Source organism: Panulirus ornatus, chromosome 63 (genome assembly GCF_036320965.1).
Source record: "Panulirus ornatus isolate Po-2019 chromosome 63, ASM3632096v1, whole genome shotgun sequence".
Classification (NCBI taxonomy): domain Eukaryota; kingdom Metazoa; phylum Arthropoda; class Malacostraca; order Decapoda; family Palinuridae; genus Panulirus; species Panulirus ornatus.
Window position 1 is genome coordinate 27,099,063 of NC_092286.1, and position 22,019 is coordinate 27,121,081.

A 22,019-nucleotide genomic window follows, 5' to 3' on the forward strand; every position below is an offset into this window, starting at 1 on the left:
AGATGCTCTGTGGAAGGTATTAAGAATATATGGTGTGGGAGGCAAGTTGTTAGAAGCAGTGAAAAGTTTTTATCGAGGATATATATATATATATATATATATATATATATATATATATATATATATATATATCCCTGGGAGCCTTGAAGAATGTGTGGAAGTCGAGAACATTATCTCGGAAAGCAAAAATGGGTATGTTTGAAGGAATAGTGGTTCCAACAATGTTGTATGGTTGCGAGGCGTGGGCTATGGATAGAGTTGTGCGTAGGAGGATGGATGTGCTGGAAATGAGATGCTTGAGGACAATGTGTGGTGTGAGGTGGTTTGATCGAGTAAGTAACGTAAGGGTAAGAGAGATGTGTGGAAATAAAAAGAGCGTGGTTGAGAGAGCAGAAGAGGGTGTTTTGAAATGGTTTGGGCACATGGAGAGAATGAGTGAGGAAAGATTGACCAAGAGGATATATGTGTCGGAGGTGGAGGGAATGAGAAGTGGGAGACCAAATTGGAGGTGGAAAGGTGGAGTGAAAAAGATTTTGTGTGATCGGAGCCTGAATATGCAGGAAGGTGAAAGGAGGGCAAGGAATAGAGTGAATTGGATCGATGTGGTATACAGGGGTTGACGTGCTGTCAGTGGATTGAATCAGGGCATGTGAAGCGTCTGGGGTAAACCATGGAAAGCTGTGTAGGTATGTATATATATATATATATATATATATATATATATATATATATATATGTATATATATATATATATATATATTTTTTCTTTTTTTGCTTTGTCGCTGTCTCCCGCGTTTGCGAGATAGCGCAAGGAAACAGACGAAAGAAATGGCCCAACCCACCCCCATACACATGTATATACATACGTCCACACACGCAAATATACATACCTACACAGCTTTCCATGGTTTACCCCAGACGCTTCACATGCCTTGATTCAATCCACTGACAGCACGTCAACCCCGGTATACCACATCGGCTCCAATTCACTCTATTCCTTGCCCTCCTTTCACCCTCCTGCATGTTCAGGTCCCGATCACACAAAATCTTTTTCACTCCATCTTTCCACCTCCAATTTGGTCTCCCACTTCTCCTCGTTCCCTCCACCTCTGACACATATATCCTCTTGGTCAATCTTTCCTCACTCATTCTCTCCATGTTCCCAAACCATTTCAAAACACCCTCTTCTGCTCTCTCAACCACGCTCTTTTTATTTCCACACATCTCTCTTACCCTTACGTTACTTACTCGATCAAACCACCTCACACCACACATTGTCCTCAAACATCTCATTTCCAGCACATCCATCCTCCTCCGCACAACTCTATCCATAGCCCACGCCTTGCAACCATACAACATTGTTGGAACCACTATTCCTTCAAATATACCCATTTTTGCTTTCCGAGATAATGTTCTCGACTTCCACACATTCTTCAAGGCTCCCAGAATTTTCGCCCCCTCCCCCACCCTATGATCCACTTCTGCTTCCATGGTTCCATCCGCTGCCAGATCCACTCCCAGATATCTAAAACACTTTACTTCCTCCAGTTTTTCTCCATTCAAACTTACCTCCCAATTGACTTGACCCTCAACCCTACTGTACCTAATAACCTTGCTCTTATTCACATTTACTCTTAACTTTCTTCTTTCACACACTTTACCAAACTCAGTCACCAGCTTCTGCAGTTTCTCACATGAATCAGCCACCAGCGCTGTATCATCAGCGAACAACAACTGACTCACTTCCCAAGCTCTCTCATCCCCAACAGACTTCATACTTGCCCCTCTTTCCAAAACTCTTGCATTCACCTCCCTAACAACCCCATCCATAAACAAATTAAACAACCATGGAGACATCACACACCCCTGCCACAAACCTACATTCACTGAGAACCAATCACTTTCCTCTCTTCCTACACGTACACATGCCTTACATCCTCGATAAAAACTTTTCACTGCTTCTAACAACTTGCCTCCCACACCATATATTCTTAATACCTTCCACAGAGCATCTCTATCAACTCTATCATATGCCTTCTCCACATCCATAAATGCTACATACAAATCCATTTGCTTTTCTAAGTATTTCTCACATACATTCTTCAAAGCAAACACCTGATCCACACATCCTCTACCACTTCTGAAACCACACTGCTCTTCCCCAATCTGATGCTCTGTATATGCCTTCACCCTCTCAATCAATACCCTCCCATATAATTTACCAGGAATACTCAACAAACTTATACCTCTGTAATTTGAGCACTCACTCTTATCCCCTTTGCCTTTGTATATATATAACAAAGGCGGGAAATGGCGAATAGTTTGAAAGAAAAGAAAAAAGAATATATATATATATATATATATATATATATATATATATATATATATATATATATATATATATATATATATATATGGAAAAAGGTGAGAACAAAGGAGGTAAGGGGAGTGGGGGAGGAATGGGATATATTTAGGAAAGCAGTGATGGCTTGCACAAAAGATGCTTGTGGCATGAGAAGCGTGGGAGGTGGGTTGATTAGAAAGGGTAGTGAGTGGTGGGATCAGGAAGTAATATTATTAGTGAAAGAGAAGAGAGAGGCATTTGGAAGATTTTTGCAGGGAAATAATGCAAATGAGTGGGAGATGTATAAAAGAAAGAGGCAGAAGGTCAAGAGAAAGGTGCAAGAGGTGAAAAAGAGGGCAATTGAGAGTTGAGGTGAGAGAGTATCATTAAATTTTAGGAAGAATAAAAAGATGTTTTGGAAGGAGGTAAAAAAAAGTGTGTCAGACAAGGGAACAAATGGGAACTTCAGTGAAGGGGCTAATGGGGAGGTGATAACAAGTAGTGGTGATGTGGGAAGGAGATGGAGTGAGTATTTTGAAGGTTTGTTGAATGTGTTTGATGACAGAGTGGCAGATATAGGGTGTTGTGGTCGAGGTGGTGTGCAAAGTGAGAGGGTTAGGGAAAATGATTTGGTAAATAGGGAAGACGTAGTAAAAGCTTTGCGGAAGATGAAAGCCGGCAAGGCAGCGGGTTTGGATGGTATTGCAGTGGAATTTATTAAAAAAGGGGTGACTGTATTGTTGACTGGTTGGTGAGGTTATTTAATGTATGTATGAGTCATGGTGAGGTGCCTAAGGATTGGTGAAATGCTTGCATATTGCCCTTGTACAAAGGCAAAGGGGACAAAGGTGAGTGCTCAAATTACAGAGGTATAAGTTTGTTGAGTATTCCTGGGAAGTTATGTGGGAGGGTATTGATTGAGAGGGTGAAGGCATGTACAGAGCATCAGATTGGGGAAGACCAGTGTGGTTTCAGAAGTGGTAGAGGATGTGTGGATCAGGTGTGTGCTTTGAAGAATGTATGTGAGAAATACTTAGAAAAGCAAATGGATTTGTATGTAGCATTTATGGATCTGGAGAAGGAATATGATAGAGCTGATAGAGATGCTCTGTGGAAGGTATTAAGAATATATGGTGTGGGAGGCAAGTTGTTAGAAGCAGTGAAAAGTTTTTATCGAGGATGTAAGGCATGTGTACGTGTCGGAAGAGAGGAAAGTGATTGGTTCTCAGTGAATGTAGTATTGCGGCAGGGGTGTGTGATGTCTCCATGGTTGTTTAATTTGTTTATGGTTGGGGTTGTTAGGGAGGTGAATGCAAGAGTTTTGGAAAGAGGGTCAAGTATGCAGTCTGTTGTGGATGAGAGAGCTTGGGAAGTGAGTCAGTTGTTGTTTGCTGATGATACAGTGCTGGTGGCTGATTCATGTGAGAAACTGCAGAAGCTGGTGACTGAGTTTGGTAAAGTGTGTGAAAGAAGAAAGTTAAGAGTAAATGTGAATAAGAGCAAGGTTATTAGGTACAGTAGGGTTGAGGGTCAAGTCAATTGGGAGGTAAGTTTGAATGGAGAAAAACTGGAGGAAGTGAAGTGTTTTAGATATCTGGGAGTGGATTTGGTAGCGGATGGAACCATGAAAGTGGAAGTGAATCATAGGGTGGGGGAGGGGCGAAATTCTGGGAGCCTCGAAGAATGTGTGGAAGTCGAGAACATCGTCTCGGAAAGCAAAAATGGGTATGTTTGAAGGAATAGTGGTTCCAACAATTATGTATGGTTGCGTGGCATGGGCTATGAATAGAGTTGTGCACAGGAGGGTGGATGTGCTGGAAATGAGATGTTTGAGGACAATATGTGGTGTGAGGTGGTTTGATCGTGTAAGTAATAATAGGGTAAGAGAGATGTGTGGTAATAAAAAGAATGTGCTTAAGAGAGCAGAAGAGGGTGTTTTGAAATGGTTTGGTCACATGGAGAGAATGAGTGAGGAAAGATTGACAAAGAGGATATATGTGTCAGAGGTGAAGGGAACGAGGAGAAGTGGGAGACCAAATTGGAGGTGGAAAGATGGAGTGAAAAAGATTTTGAGTGATCGGGGCCTGAACATGCAGGAGGGTGAAAGGCGCGCAAGGAATGGAGTGAATTGGAACGATGTGGCATATCAGGGTCGACGTGCTGTCAATGGATTGAACGAGACAGCTAACTGGGTCAGAGGAGTGCAACTTGACAACCACTGAAGTACTGACTCACTATGCAACCATCACTAACCATCTCAATACCCACCTGGTCAATAGCTGTCCACAAACTACTACTCCGTACCACATGACTTACACCTTTGATAAAATCTCATGGCTATGAACAGCTTTCCTCCCACACCATATATTCTAGAAACCTTTCACAAGGCATCTCTATCAAATGCTTTCTCCAGATCAGCAAATGTCACACAAATCTCTATTTCATAAAGTATTTCTCACACACATTCCTAAAGACAAACACCTGATCCACATATCCTCTACCATTTCTGAAACCACACACTTTCTCCTAAGTCTGATGCTCTGTACATACCTGCATCCTTGAACATATATTTCTGTAGTTTGAACACTCACCTATATCCCCCTTCCTAATATAATGGCACTAAACATGCACTCCTCCAATCAACACCACAGTCACCCCCTTTTCTTAAGAAATCCAACTGCAATACCATTCACTCCAGCCACTTTGCCACATTTCATCTTATGGAAGACTTTCACCATCACTTCTTTTGTCACCAAACCACTGTCCTTGATTTTCTCACTTTGCATATCACCCCTACCCAAACATCCTACATTTGCCACCCTACCATCAAACACATTCAACTGCATTTCAAAATACTCACTCAATCTCATCACTTCCCATTACCACTTCTCGATTCACCTCCTTCAGCAATGTTCCCATCTATTCTCTTGTTTTTCATACACTTTTAACCTTCTTCCAAAACATCTTATTTTCCCTAAAGTTTACTGATATTCTCTCATCCCAGTTCTCTTTTTCAACCCCTGGATCTTCCTCTTGATCTCCTGCTGCTTTCTCTTATACACCTCCCCAATCATTTCCACTTCTTCCCTTTAAGCATTACCAATATACTTCTTTTTTCTCTTTCACTAGCAACTTTACTTCTTCATTCCACCATTCCTAATCTACTCACCTCCCACCCTACGTATGCCACATGCAAGCACTGCTTCCCTTAATACCTCACACTCCCCATACACTCCACTAGCTTTGCTTACTCTTATTTTTTGCCATTCTGCACTCAATCTCTCCTGATATATTTTCACACAATTCTCTTTTCCAAGTTCACTTACTCTCATTACTGTCTTCTCAACCGTAATGTCCCATCATTTCCCTTTCAAAATCATCTCCCTTTGCATACCTATCACTTAGTAAGTAATCCAATAATGCCTGCAGACCATCTTTCCTACTTATATACATATACTTGTCTATGTAACTGTCTTTATATCAGGTATCACCAGGCCTTTTTCAGCACACAACTCCATAAACTGTTCACCATTTCCATTCATAATATGGAATAACCTATGCCCTCAATTATACCCTCATCTACCACACTACTCCCCTTTGCATTTACATCACCCATTACTAATACTACATCTCTTGCATCAAAAAGGCTGAGAAACTCACTCAGCTGCTCCCAACACACTTGCCTCTCATGATCTTTCTTTTCATGGCTAGGTGCATAACACTAATAATCTGGCACTACATTTTCATCTTTATTCTTATCAGTCTAGCACTCACTTCCTTACACTCTGTCACACACTCCTACAACTCCTGCTTCACCAGAAGTGCAACCCTTCCTTAGCTCTTGAGCTCTTGCCAACCCCTGACTTTACTCTTGTGACATTTCCACACCATTTTCTTCCTTTACCCTTGAGCTTTGTTTCATTGAAAGCCACAACATCCAGATTTCTTTCTTTAAACATACTTCCAATCTCTCCTCTTTTCTCATTTTAGGTGCATCCACACATATTCAGACATGCCAGCCTGAGCCTTCAAGGAGGATTAGCACTAAGCACTTGTGACCTCTGTTCCATCTTTTAGAAACAGAAATACAAGAAAGGGGAGGCTTTCCAGTCCCCCACTCATGCCCCCTTTAGTCGCCATCTATAAGATGCAGGGCATACAGAAGTAGAATACAATTTTCACAACAATATAAGTATTAAAACAGCCTCTGGTTGGAATACTCTATTATTACTTAAAGGTGTTCAGTGTTACAAATTTTCACAACATTGAAAACAAAACCTTACTTATAATGTTAGTGCTATGCTTCATTTTCAAAATTTGCTCAACCAACTTTCCCAGAACATCTGAAACATAAAAATACTTTCTGTTGGTTGTTTTCTAACACTTTTTCTTTATTTCTGCCACCAACAAGAATCTTAATATTACTGAAATAATAACTCACCATCATGTTTGTAGTGTTTGTTGTGTGCTTGCAGAAGTATCTTAATACGATCTAAAGGTGCCACTGTTGTCTTGGCACACATTCCTGCAACTCCTAAAATTTATCCATCAGTTATTATCCTTCATGAAACTTATTTCTTATGAAAATTTTATAGACAAAACACACAGACTGTACAGTAAAAACTTATTAAGACAGATATTGTGAGAAGTAGTCATAAGTATTACGAAATAAAGATTTCAATATGTTGCCATGGTATACAAGGTATATATGAATTTAAGACATCCAGTTAGTGGGTGCCAATTAAACAGCTGGACATCAGGTCACATCAAATTTGTGTGAGATCTCATATTTGACAACAACTCCTGGTTCACATTAGTTGTGACACAGAAACTTAATCTAACCACCAACTTGCCATTAATGTAAATGCAAGAATCCACCTATCTTCATTATAACAAGAGACACAAAGGGTCACAACAGCAATTTCTCACATGAATCTTATACAACCTCACATCCAGCTATGGATATTAGCACGAAGTACCTGAACATGTAGTTGAAGTGTTATAACTACAGAAATGGCTTAATAAACTGACACTGAATTTAACCAATTTATAAGTGAAGATGCAACTACAACATACGAATCACTTTATTCTTTTTTCTACCATATCCAGGTCTGACTGAAAGAAATAGAGCTTTGCCCTCATATGACTAATCAAGCCACTTTCTAAAGTCTTTTCAATGGGTGATGCCTGTCAAACATTTGCAAATGTACTTCCTTACATGGTTGATGTGAGCCATTATGGAAAGCAGAGCAAGCATCTTCCTTCCTTCTCTCTTTCTTAACATCTATAACAACTTACTAAGGAGAGTATCTTAAAAAAGGACTCCAGCAAGCTTATAAACGAAACAAATTACAGAGGAAGCCATTTTTAGCTGTACAAAGGTAAGTAGAGTATCAACAAATATCTATAAAAACTACAGAGGAACAAACATATATAAATTACTTGAATCATTATTTCACTCACTCTTAACATATCAAGAATCCATATACAAAGAAAACCACACACTCATCTTTTTATGATTAAATGAAGCTATAGTTTAAAGGTGCTTCATAAGATTAATGGCAAGGAAACAGTCCAGTTCAACTTCAAAAAATATGAATTCTCTAATTATTACCTTGGTCATTCTTAGAATATCAATTATGAATATACATTTTGGTTTTAATTATGAAATGTGGCTACAGCCCAAAGGTGCTTTGCAGGCTATACATCTAGCAAACAGTTCAACAACAACATCAATATCCAAATTCCTTAATAAAGGCACCTCCACTGTCAGTTTTCTCAAACCTGTTGATTGAGCTTGACAGATGATCTCAGGACATATTTTACTCTTTTCATTGCTATGGACCTAATGAAATTTCTTCATATTCACTGTAGATGAATGCAAGCACACTTGAAAAACTACCTGAAATGTTGTACAAGACTTCACTGGAAAATGGTGAAGTGCCATGGGAGTGGAAAAGGGCACATACATTATACATATCTATGCAAAAGGAAACTGAGGGTCGGTACTGAACTACAGATCAGTCTCTCTGATGACTGCGGTTGTAAGTTACTGGAAAACATATGGATAAACTCCTGCAGTGGAGAAATGACCTAAATGTGAGATAGTTCAATACAGCCTCTTTAAGGATCTCACTCTAAAGGAGTCCATTATTTCCCTGCTCCTTCTTGGATTGCTGCCTCTAAGCTGCAGGAGCCCCACTGAAGGGGTCCTACAATTGAATAATACTGATGCTTTTCAGGGAAAGGAAGTCATGTGTAATGAACCTCTTAGATTTTCAAGAGAGTGAGCTCAGTATTGGACAGAAAGAGAAAGCTGGGTGGAGTTTTTGTATGTGGATTGCTGGAAAGAATTTGACACTTTACGATTGGGAGGATGACTAAGATGCTAGATCATCCGGCAAGAATAAGGGTAGACTCTCAATGGAGAGAACATTATCTTAGTGGAAGGGGACAAAGGACAATTGTCAGAGGAGCCTTCTCAAATTCAGTTTAGGGTCACCTTTGGAGTACCACAGGGTTCTGTTCTGTGACCATTACTCTTCTTGATCTATGTAAATGACCTGTCAGAAGGTATGGACTCCTACCTGAATATGTTTGCAGATGATGCAAAGGTCATGAGGGAAGTGAAACACATGTAGGACTGCATCAACTTACAAGGGTACCTTGACAGACTTCAAAGTTGGTCTGAGTATATGTAAAGTAATGATGGGTTGCAGGACAAGAAGGCTTCAAAATAATTATTATCTTGTAGGAAATATACTGCAGGAACCTGAGTGAAAGAGAAATGTGAGTAAACATTGTCCCTAATCTGTCACCAGAGTCAAACTTATGGAGAATAGTTAAGGAAGCCAATTGTCTACCAAGCAAATATTAGAAAAGCATTCGGCTAGCTGTTCAAACCTTACATAAACAAAATCTTGAATATGCTTTTAAAGTTTGGCTACCCTTTTAAACAGGCATAAGCAAGTACTAGAAAAGGTCCAGTTGAAAGTAACAAAGATGGTGCCATAATTAAGAGAGCTGAGTTACAAGGAAAAGCTAAAGACCTTGAATTTGCCAAGTTTGGAAGTGAGATGAGTGAGGGGTGAGATCATAACATTCATATTTCTAAACAATGATGTTGGCAGTGAACAATTCTTCAAGAGATGTAGGGATAGACCAATCAGAGGATGTAACAAAAAAATTTATGTGCTAAAGATGTGAAAAGTACTCCTATAGTATAAGAAAGGTGGATGAATGGAATAAAATGAATGATGGAATGGTTAATGCTGACAGCATACAGAAATCCAAAAATTTCATAACAGTAAAGAAAGTAGTTTAAAACTCCCTCTCTAAGAAGAACAAATTGGTAATTATGAATAAGCAATTTCATAAAATGGTTTCAGAGAAACATAGCCATGTGTAAAGAACCCCTTGCATTTCTATGAGAAAGTGAGCTGTGTTGCTGACAAAGTGAGACTAGGTAGATTGTATCTGGAGTGTCATGAAGTATTTGACACTGTGCCAAATAGGAGGCTGGTAAAGAGGTTGTTCAGGTAGGAGTAAGGAAAAGGCTGCTTGGATGGATAATAGATTACCTAGTGGAAAGGAACAAAGATCATATGTCAGGGAATTTCCTTTTCAAAATGGGTTGAAATCACTAGTGGCATGTCATAGGATTCAGTCCAGAGACCCTTACTCTTCTTGATCTATGTAAATGATTCGTCAAAAGAACTGAAAATCTTACCTGAACAAGTTTGCAGATGATACCGAGGTAATAAGGGAAGTGAAAAGTGAGGAGGATTGCATAAGCTTACAAAGAGACCGGGATAAGTTCCAAAGTTCGTTGGCTACTTGGTTGATGAAATTCAACCCATGTAAGTATAAGGTAATTAGGATGGGACACATTGAAAGATGGCCAAGAAATAGCTATATGAATCCTTGGGTAAGAGGGACTTGAAAGTTGAAATCATCCATAGCATGTCACCAGAGTCCCACATTAAAACAATAGTTAAAGAGACAAACTGTCTGCTGGCAAATTTTAGAATAGCATTCAAGCGTACAAATAAGGATACATTCAGCAAACTGTTCATATCCTACTTACGGCCATAAGTAGAGTACCATACACTTCTCAAGATTGTTCAATGCACTTAAAGAGGCACAAAGTGCTACTAGAAAAGGTGCAGTGGATAGCAACAAAGACAGTACAAGAATTACAAAAGCTAAGTTACCAGGAAAGGCAAGAGGCCTTAAATTTGCCCATGTGACAGAGTCACCCTCCAACACTACTCAGCATGCAAGAGGTGCTCCCCTCTGAGGGCCAGTCTTTTTTACCAGAACCACCTTGGGGGGTAATGTCTCTCATAGCATTATCATGGAAGAGGGAAGGGTAAGGGTACTCTGTTCACAACCCGCAAGTTTTTCAAACTATATCAATAATGACAAGTTCTTCAAACGATTATAGGATAAAACAACCAGGGAATTTGACATAAAATTAAGAAGAAAATTTGTTATTAACAAGTACTTTTATAGTAAGAGTGGCAGGTGAAGGAAATAAAATAAGCAAGGATGTGGTAAATGTAAATAGCAAACAAATGGTTTAAAAGGTTGTATGACAACAGAGAATGTTCAGAAGATGGTGTCCCATTAGTGTAAAATTCCCTTCTGGTACAGTACAGATAAGTAATTACAAATGGGTGAATAGACAAGCACATACATGCACGGACCCTTTGGCGTAGCAGTTAGCAATACAGAACATCACACATGTATGGGCCACCTGAGATCAAACAGGCATAGGTTCAAATACTGGTTGCAACATCCAGTCCACAGGCCATCCAGCTGTTTATCTTTCTCAAAGGCCTCATCAATAAATGGGTATCTGGCATAGGCTTGGGTGAAGCGTGTATGTGTGCGTGTGTGTGTGTGTGTGTGTATGTGTATTTACCTATTTGTATTGTATAGGGAGGGAGTTTTACACTCATGGGGTCCTATCATTTGAGTACTCCCTACTATCATACAACCTTTTGAATTTATATATGCTGTCAGCATTAACCATGTTCTCAGTCAATTTGTTCCAATCATCCATCACTCCTATACTATTAAAGCATTTTTTACATCTTTATTTACAAGTTTCTTTCTTACTTTCATGTTATGTCCTCTGGTTCTTCTATCCCTACATCTCTTAAGAAACTGTCCAATGTGCATATCTCTTTAAGAAACTTAAAGGTTGTGATCATGTCACCCTTCACTCTTCTCTCTTCCAAGGTGAGATAAATTTAAAGTCTCCAGCCTTTCCTTGTAGCTGTAGTTCTTTTAATTCTAGCACCATCTTTGTTGCCCTCCTCTAGACCTTCTCTATGAGTTTTGTGCTTCCTTAGGTGTGATGACTAAACCTGAGAAGCTATTCTAGTTTTGGCCTTAAGTAGGATATGGACAGCATCCTAGAAATTTCTTTATCCATACAGACCCATCCCTCACCTTATGTGGGATCACTATATGTAATTTTGCTATTCTACAGGGAATGTATTTCTCCCAGTCTCTCTTTTCATATAGTAAAAAATCGTAAGTATCCAGGAGTTTGCTGTAGAAAGTGCCCCATAACATCCCATTTTTCTCTTATGTTCATTGGTTTGCTATTTGTGATTTCTCTTTGTAAGGTTTCTGTAGAACATAAACCCCACATAAAGCAAAGGGTGGGTGTGCTTAAAAGCTACTCTGATATTTGACAGCAGACAATTCATCTCCTGAGCAATTCTCCTTGTATAGGACTCCGACGACAAGTTAGGGATAATGTCTCCTCCCTAAGTCCATCTCGCACACAGCATCTTGAAGATTACTTCCTGCAAGGTAATAATCAATCATACTGAGGCCATCTTCAGCTTTGTCTCATCCCCATTACTTTACAGTTGCTAAAGACGAATTTCATCAATGACATTCAACCCACTTTTGAGTCTGTTTAGATCCCCTTGCAAGCTGATGCAATCCTCTTTGCTTTTCTACTTTTCATATCCCTCATGACATTTAAATCATCAGCAGTCCCAAATACCACACTTTTTCTGTATTTTTCTCCTGATACCCTACTTCTACAAATAGTTTCCTTATTCGATTATCTAAACTCCTGTCATGAGATTGTGGCATCCTCTCACCCGCAAGCCAAGATCCTTTACTTGGGGGATTTCCACATTCATCACAGGCAACCGATGAATTCCTCCCATATAGATAGTTGGGGGATTGAAGCCCTTATGTTCTCCATTCTCAATGATCTAGAGCAATTTATCTCTCACCCAACCCATATTTCTGACTGCTGTGACCACTTTCCTAATATTCTGGATCCATTTTTCCTTTTGAATTCCTCACACTGCAACTACACAATCTTGCCCCCAATTGGTTCATCTGACTATACTCTTATAAATTTATCTATTTCAACAGCACCTACCTGTCCAGCAGCCCCTTCTAAACATAGACATTGTCACCTCAATAAAGCTGATTGGAATAATGTATGAAAATTCTTTTTTGACTTTCCATGGGTAAATTATTGTCAGTTATGTGATGATGCTTCTGTCTCCACCAAATGCATAGCAAAGGTTATTGTTGTGGGAATGGAATTATTTTCCCTCTCTTCCTCTAAGACAATCTTTTCTTCCAGTCTATGGTTCAACTATACATGTTCCTAAGCCATTCAGGCATGGGATCAGGCATATTGGGCTTGAAAAAACTCTCCTTCCTCTGACTCCCATTCAGCATTTATCACTGCCCATAGTCATTGTAAATAAATCATCTATAGGCAAAGCATTCCTTTATTCAAAGGAAGAGCAATAACCTCTCCTCGTCATCCAGTGATAGATCTTTGGCTAAGGGCATCGTTAACAGCTTCTATCACTCTACCTTTCCTTCACTTTTCCATTCTGAAGGCATTAGAATTATCTCTCCTATAGACAAAGCAACTCTCTTTGGTTCCTGTTTCTTCTCTACCTTGAATGACTCTAACATTCCTTCACCCCCTGAGGCTCCTCTTGCTAATCCTATGCCCCTTCCCATAATCTCTTTGAAATGTCAAAAAAACACTTCTGAATATGATCCAGTGGTTGCTAGTCTGTTCCATTTATGTTTAATAACAAGAGCTTTTCCTTTTTGGAAGTATGCGTTGGTACATACCATCCCTAAGAAGAGTGATTATTCTAACCCCTCTACCTATCATCCTGTTGCTTTGACATCTACCATATCCAAAATCTTTGAATACCTCCTCAACTCCCATATCCTCAAACATTTTGAATCGCACAGTCTTCTCTCTGATCACCAGTATGGTTTCTGTAAGGCAAGATCCACTGGTGATATTTTTTCCTATCTTACTCATGTCTGGTCATCATCCCTGAAAGATTCTGAGGAATTCTTCGTATTTGCCCTTGACATATCCAAAGCTTTCACAAGGTTTGGCATTGGGATCTCATCTCTATGCTCCCCTCTCTGGCCTCCTTCCCTCACTTTGCTCCCTGATATCTAGCTTCCTCTCTGGCTAATTTTTCGCCATGGTCATTGATTGATTAGCCTCTCTCCCTTTCTCCATCAGCAGCAGTGTCCATCATGGTTTTGTCTTGTCTCCTAAATGTTTTTCATTAACGATTTCTTTTCTTTCACACAACCAAATTTACTCGTGTGCTGCCATATCAACATTGCATTCCTCCACATCCTTTAATTCTCCTCCTTTTCGTTTGGCACAATTTCCTCAATAAACTGTAACTGCACCTCTTGACTCAATTAACATACCTGGTATTACTGTAACATCTACTCTATCTTGGAAACCATACATTACAGAAATAGGTAAGTCTTCCTCTAAGAAACTGGAAATTCTATTCAGATATTGAAAGGTTTCTTCCAGAGAGTTGCTACATTTACAAAAAAAGAATGATCCATCCTAGTTGGAGTACTGCTCTCACATCCTTACTTGACAGAGCTGAAAGCGATCCAGCTTATAAACTCTCCCAGGCTAACTTCAAAACTTGAACCAACTTACTTTATGCCACAATGTTGCTTCACTTTCCCTCTTCTATAGGTATTACTTTGATTATGATCCCAATAGTTGGCTACTTGTGAGCCTCCACCACTCATTAGATCACACAATACTTGGCAAGCTGTTTTGATAACTATTTCTTTCCCTACACCTCAAAGCTTTGGAATTTTCTACCCTCTAATGTCTTTCCCAGTAACTATGACCTGCTGCACATTTTAACAGACAGGTTTTTCACTTTCTCCAAAATTCATGAACATCTTTTCACTTTCTTTACCCTCTCTATATTTCAGTTAAGGCCTAGCCATGATGTGGACTTTTGTCCATGACTCAGATAGGATTCCTTGCGTTCTGGCAGGTCATTAATGTAATCAAGGAGAATAATGGTCCCAAGACCAATCACTGAGGCACTCCACTGGTCACTTCAACCCATTTGGAAAAGGTTCCTGTGACAGATATCCTTCATTCCTCACACCAAGGTACCCTTGTAAGGAGTTTCCCAACTTACTCTTGTTTGGTGATTCAGTTTCATGATAAGCCTCCTATGTGGTAAACTGGCAAATGCCTTTTGGCATTCAACATACAGCAGTCCACCCAGCCTTTCCTTTGGTCTAGGCCTGAGCTCACTCTCTCGTAAAATTCTATAACGATAGTTACACATGACCTCTTTTCCCTAAAACTATGCTGTTTCTCACTTAGGAAATTTCTCCTCCTCAGAAAGTCATCCATTTGCTTGTTAGTAATCTTTTTCAGAAACTTACACAACACACTTGTTAGTACGCAAGAAAACTGTGGACACAAAGCAAGGTAAGCAAAGAGGTAGTTTATGTAACTAGCATTTCAACATTTGCAAGCTTGTATGATAGAAACACTTGGAGGAGGTGGGGCTCCAGTATTTTACACTTCCCAACCCATATCAATCAACAGTTAATCATACACGCATGATGAGAAGTTAACACAATCACGGGTAGAAATACACTAACTGAGGCATCAAGTTAAAGATTATGAAAGTTGTCATGACATGAAAGAGAAACCTGGAGATCTGAAAAATTATTGTTTATGGATATGTACAATAGATTCAATTTAGCTGATAGCATTCAGAAGTAAATAACCATAATAAAGAATGCAAATTCATTTGAGGTAAGATGGGTCTTTTCTTAATGTCCTAGAGGCTGTTCATCTACAGAAAATGGCTATAACACATATCTATCAAAAACAGTGGGAAGGGAGAGGCAAAAGGAGCAACTTTGGCAGTTAATCTACACATCAAGCAGGAAGACTGATGTAATGGAACACAGACTGAGCTCATACAAACAAAGGTACAAAGGAAGTTAAGAGAGGCTGTAGAAAGAATAACATACACTATTAGAGATGGAACAATCAATGAAGTTTGTGGCCTTGGTGATGAAAGGTTTATGAAACTGCAGAGCATAGAGGACCAGTGCTTGTTAGCTATAAAGGAGATTTTAGAGAAAGTCAGAAACATATAGATTGACAATTAAACACTGAAGGATTTACCTAAAAAATGAATGTCACCAAAATTAGAACTGCAAGATCACATACCACTTAAAGATGAAAAGGGGATGAAAGAAGGAATGCTCATCAAAAGATTACTGGGGCTATACAATTGTAAGATGCAATGTGGTGATAAAAGAAAGAACTGGTGTTTATAATCAATATGTAAGGGGATGAACATTTATCGTTAACTTTGAGTTGGAATCATCAAGCCAGGAGGTCCTTAGACAAGCTGAAAAAATCAAAAATAAGGTGGAATTTAGTGGACATTCATCAAATGTGATAAATCAGAGAGAAAGTGGGAGGAAAGATAAGACCACAATCAAAATGCAAAAATTATAGACTTTAAACAAGGTAAGAGGGTAGAGCAGCCTCATCAGCACAGCAGAGAAATCAGGAGTGTTAGGAAATGGTAATATCTGAATCAGAATAATGTATACAAATGTTGATGGATTAGTAGTTAATGGTAATGAATTGGATTTCAAGGATCGTATAAGGGAAAGTGAATCCAAAATTGTTGGAGTCATGGAAACAAAGTTTATTAAAGAAATAAAATCTCACCTGTTCTGCCCATAGGGTTACATGATAGCAAGGAAGAAAAGACAAGGCAAAGAAGAGGGAGGGTTAGCCATCTTGATAAGAGATGACCATAAGTTTCATGTAACGGTGGAAAATGGTTCATCCAGACAATACACAATGGGAGGAGTACCTGTAGGAAAGAAGAGTAGTGTAGTGTCAGTATTATATACTATCAAAAGAATTTTAACAATCCAAAATAAATATGCAATGATAATAAGAAACAATGAGGATGGTACAAGAAACAATAAAACAAACTTCTAAGAGATGGTACAATACAAGAAGTCATCAAGACAAATGTTTGTACAGGGACTAACAAACCATTACTGCTTGATCTTATCTTCAAACATACTTGCATGGATATCAAATATATTGTATATGATACACCCACTGGAAAAAGTGATCATGTAATGCTCAAGTCTGACTATGGTAAATGAAGATGTTGAAAGACCACAGATGAGACAAGGATCATCACATCTACCCTTGGAGCAACCCATTGGGTAGTAGGTTGTTGACAACAGCCGCCAAGGGTGGTACTACCATCCTGACTGAGGAGCGTTAAAGTGATGCCCAGAACCATCTTACACTCTCCATGTCAGGATTGTTGGTCTTACTTTTTCTCATCAAAATGGGATTACCAGGCTTGTCCTACTATCTTCTTACAAGCACCATACACCTACTCAAACCTTGCTTATCTTTATTACTTTTTTCACATAAGTACTTTTGTTAATTCCAGTCCAATTAAACACTTATAAGTATCATCATGACAGAGTCCAAATCTATGGCCCCTAGTCTCCGGCATCATGGTGTGCTACGAATCTCCAGGTTTCTGCCTGACTATACTGCCAATGAGAGAGAGGGCTCTGGCAGTAGTAGTCCAGGCCCCTCCCAGACCTTTCCCTCTTTGTTAGATCTTCCTCTCTTTCTATTCACTATACCAACACTTGTGGTCTCCCTTGTAACCTAACCTCAGCTGAACACCATGTGTCTAATACCTCTCCTAATATCTTACTTCTGTTTGAGACACAGCTGTCTAATGATGTTCTCACTAGTCCCTTTTCATATCTAACTGTAACCTCCATTCACGATTCCACTTCAAAGATGGTGTTTGTGCTTTTTCAAACATCAACATGCCTGATGCATGCCTCAAGGACCTTGAGTCTCCAAACTTTGATGTTATGTGGCTCCAAGTCTGTCTCCTTACTTCCACACTTTTCCTCTGTTTTGCCTATTGCTCTCCTAATTCTACAAATCTTGTATCCTTCTTTGACTATGTAACTCCTGCCATAAAACTGTGACCTCCTCTCACCCACAAGGTGAGATCCTCTACCTTGGGGATTTCAAAATTCTCTATAGGGAATGGTCCTCCCATACAGATGGTGGAGAGATTGAAGCCCTCACATTCTCCATTCTCAATGATTTAGAGTAAATTATCTTCCACCCTAACCATATTCCTGACAGCCATTCTACAAATAATCTGGATTTGTTTTTCACAATCTTGCCCCTAATAGGTTCATCTGATCACACTCTCATAAAAGAATCTATTCTGATAGCACCTCCCCTTCCAGCAGCCCCTTCTAAGCATAAATACTGGCACCTGAGTAGAGCTGACAGGAATAACTTACATAACTTCTTTTCTGACTTTCCATGCATAAATTACTGACTTATGTGGTCATGCTTCTGTCTCTGCCAAACACATAACAGGTTATTCTTGCAGGAATGGAAGCCTCTATCCTCTCTTCCTCAGGATGACCTCTTCATCCAATCCATGGTTCAACAATTCCTGTTCTGAGACCATTCAGGCAAGGTATTAGGGATATCAGGCTTGGAAAAACTCTCCTTCCCCTGGCTCTCTCTCAGCTTTTATCACTGCCTGTAATCTCTGCAAGCACATTATCCATGAGGCGAAGCATTCTTTTATTCAAATGGAGTGCGATAACCTCTCCTCATCATCCACTGATAGGTCTTTCTGGTCCTTAACCAAGTGCATATCTAACAATGTCTGTTGCACTGCCTTCCCTTCACTTTTCTGCTCTGACAGTACTATAGATGTCTCTCCTGTAAACATGGCAACTCTCTTTGGTTCCATTTCTCCTCTAACTCCACCTTCGATGACTAATATTTCTTCACCCCTTGATGCCCTTATTACTAATCCTATGCCTGTTATGGTCCCGATGGCATCCATCGCCAAATGAGGATCAAGGAGGTCAAGAGAGAGGTGTAAGAGGTGACACAGGAGTTGTGGGAGTATGTGATAGAGTGTAAGAAAGTAAATTCTAGATTGATATGGGTAAAACTGAAAGTTGATGGAGAGAGATGGGTGATTATTGGTGCATATGTACCTGGGCATGAGAAGAAAGATCATGAGAGGCAAGTGTTTTGGGAGCAGCTAAATGAGTGTGTTAGTGGTTTTGATGCACAAGACCGGGTTATAGTGATGGGTGATTTGAATGCAAAGGTGACTCATGTGGAAATTGAGGGAATAATTGGAATACATGGGGTGTTCAGTGTTGTAAATGGAAATGGTGAAGAGCTTGTAGATTTATGTGCTGAAAAAGGACTGGTGATTGGGAATACCTGGTTTAAAAAGCGAGATATACATAAGTATACGGATGTAAGTAGGAGAGATGGCCAGACAGCATTATTGGATAACGTGTTAATTGATAGGCGCGCGAAAGAGAGACTTTTGGATGTTAATGTGCTGAGGTGCAACTGGAGGGATGTCTGATCATTATCTTGTGGAGGCGAAGGTGAAGATTTGTAGGGGTTTTCAGAAAAGAAGAGAGAATGATGGGGTGAAGAGAGTGGTGAGAGTAAGTGAGCTTGGGATGGAGACTTGTGTGAGGAAGTACCAGGAGGAACTCAGTGCAGAATGGAAAAAGGTGAGAACAAAGGAGGTAAAGGGAGTGGGGGAGGAATGGGATGTATTTAGGGAAGCAGTTATGGCTTGCGCAAAAGATGCTTGTGGCATGAGAAGCGTGGGAGGTGGGTTGATTAGAAAGGGTAGTGAGTGGTGGGATGAAGAAGTAAGATTATTAGTGAAAGAGAAGAGAGAGGCATTTGGACGATTTTTGCAGGGAAAAAATGCAAATGAGTGGGAGATGTATAAAAGAAAGAGGCAGGAGGTCACGAGAAAGGTGCAAGAGGTGAAAAAGAGGGCAAATGAGAGTTGGGGTGAGAGAGTATCGTTAAATTTTAGGAAGAATAAAAAGATGTTTTAGAAGGAGGTAAATAAAGTGCGTAAGACAAGGGAGCAAATGGGAACTTCAGTGAAGGGGTTAATGGGGAGGTGATAACAAGTAGTGACGTGACAAGGAGATGGAGTGAGTATTTGGAAGGTTTGTTGAATGTGTTTGATGATAGAGTGGCAGATATAGGGTGTTTTGGTCGAGGTGGTGTGCAAAGTGAGAGGGTTAGGGAAAATGATTTGGTAAAAAGGGAAGAGGTAGTAAAAGCTTTGCGGAAGATGAAAGCCGGCAAGGCAGCAGGTTTGGATGGTATTGCAGTGGAATTTATTAAAAAAGGGGGTGACTGTATTGTTGACTGGTTGGTAAGGTTATTTAATGTATGTATGATTCATGGTGAGGTGCCTGAGGATTGGCGGAATGCTTGCATAGTGCCATTGTACAAAGGCAAAGGGGATAAGAGTGAGTGCTCAAATTACAGAGGTATAAGTTTGTTGAGTATTCCTGGTAAATTATATGGGAGGGTATTGATTGAGAGGGTGAAAGCATGTACAGAGCATCAGATTGGGGAAGAGCAGTGTGGTTTCAGAAGAGGTAGAGGATGTGTGGGTCAGGTGTTTTCTTTGAAAAATGTATAGTTACTTACTCGATCAAACCACCTCACACCACACATTGTCCTCAAACATCTCATTTCCAGCACATCCATCCTCCTGTGCACAACTCTATCCATAGCCCACGCCTCGCAACCATACAACATTGTTGGAACCACTATTCCTTCAAACATACCCATTTTTGCTTTCCGAGATAATGTTCTCGACTTCCACACATTCTTCAAGGCTCCCAGGATTTTCGCCCCCTCCCCCACCCTATGATCCACTTCCGCTTCCATGGTTCCATCCGCTGCCAGATCCACTCCCAGATATCTAAAACACTTTACTTCCTCCAGTTTTTCTCCATTCAAACTTACCTCCCAATTGACTTGACCCTCAACCCTACTGTACCTAATAACCTTGCTCTTATTCACATTTACTGTTAACTTTCTTCTTTCACACACTTTACCAAACTCAGTCACCAGCTTCTGCAGTTTCTCACATGAATCAGCCACCAGCGCTGTATCATCAGCGAACAACAACTGACTCACTTCCCAAGCTCTCTCATCCCCAACAGACTTCATACTTGCCCCTCTTTCCAAAACTCTTGCATTCACCTCCCTAACAACCCCATCCATAAACAAACCTACATTCACTGAGAACCAATCACTTTCCTCTCTTCCTACACGTACACATGCCTTACATCCTCGATAAAAACTTTTCACTGCTTCTAACAACTTGCCTCCCACACCATATATTCTTAATACCTTCCAAAGAGCATCTCTATCAACTCTATCATATGCCTTCTCCAGATCCATAAATGCTACATACAAATCCATTTGCTTTTCTAAGTATTTCTCACATACATTCTTCAAAGCAAACACCTGATCCACACATCCTCTACCACTTCTGAAACCACACTGCTCTTCCCCAATCTGATGCTCTGTACATGCCTTCACCCTCTCAATCAATACCCTCCCATATAATTGACCAGGAATACTCAACAAACTTATACCTCTGTAATTTGAGCACTCACTCTTATCCCCTTTGCCTTTGTACAATGGCACTATGCACGCATTCAGCCAATCCTCAGGCACCTCACCATGAGTTATACATTCATTAAATAACCTTACCAACCAGTCAATAATAAAGTCACCCTCTTTTTTAATAAATTCCACTGCAATACCATCCAAACCTCTTTCTTTCTTTCTTTCAATAGTATGAAAGAAAAAAAAATATGGATGTTAATGTGCTGAGAGGTGCAACTGGAGGGATGTCTGATCATTATCTTGTGGAGGCGAAGGTGAAGATTTGTAGAGGTATTCAGAAAAGAAGAGAGAATGTTGGGGGTGAAGAGTGGTGAGAGTAAGTGAGCTTGGGAAGGAGACTTGTGTGAGGAAGTACCAGGAGAGACTGAGTACAGAATGGAAAAAGGTGAGAACAAAGGACGTAAGGGGAGTGGGGGAGGAATGGGATGTATTTAGGGAAGCACTGATGGCTTGCGCAAAACATGCTTGTGGCATGAGAAGCATGGAAGGTGGGCAGATTAGAAAGGGTAGTGACTGGTGGGATGAAGAGGTAAGATTATTAGTGAAAGAGAAGAGAGAGGCATTTGGATGATTTTTGCAGGGAAATAATGCAAATGAGTGGGAGATGTATAAAAGAAAGAGGCTGGAGGTCAAGAGAAAGGTGCAAGAGGTGAAAAAGAGGGCAAATGAAAGTTGGGGTGACAGAGTATCATTAAATTTTAGTGAGAATAAAAAGATGTTTTGAAAAGAAGGTAAATAAAGTGCATAAGACAAGGGAACAAATGGGAACTTCAG

General features: G+C 39.9%; 1 protein-coding gene across 4 annotated transcripts in view; it reads right to left on the bottom strand.

The window, feature by feature from the left end:
• LOC139745953 (solute carrier family 25 member 16-like) overlaps nt 1–22,019 on the bottom strand; it is a 115,612-nt gene that overhangs the window by 72,623 nt on the left and 20,970 nt on the right. For 3 of the 4 annotated variants that reach the window (XM_071656678.1, XM_071656675.1, XM_071656677.1), the window contains exons 2-3: nt 16,407–16,554; nt 6,786–6,878 (exon numbers count right to left, since the gene is read on the bottom strand). In XM_071656678.1, the coding sequence (XP_071512779.1) occupies nt 6,786–6,878; nt 16,407–16,527 (214 nt within the window). In that variant the 5' untranslated portion in view covers nt 16,528–16,554. The remainder of the gene's footprint in view (nt 1–6,785; nt 6,879–16,406; nt 16,555–22,019) is intronic. The other variant, XM_071656676.1, reaches the window with a different exon arrangement.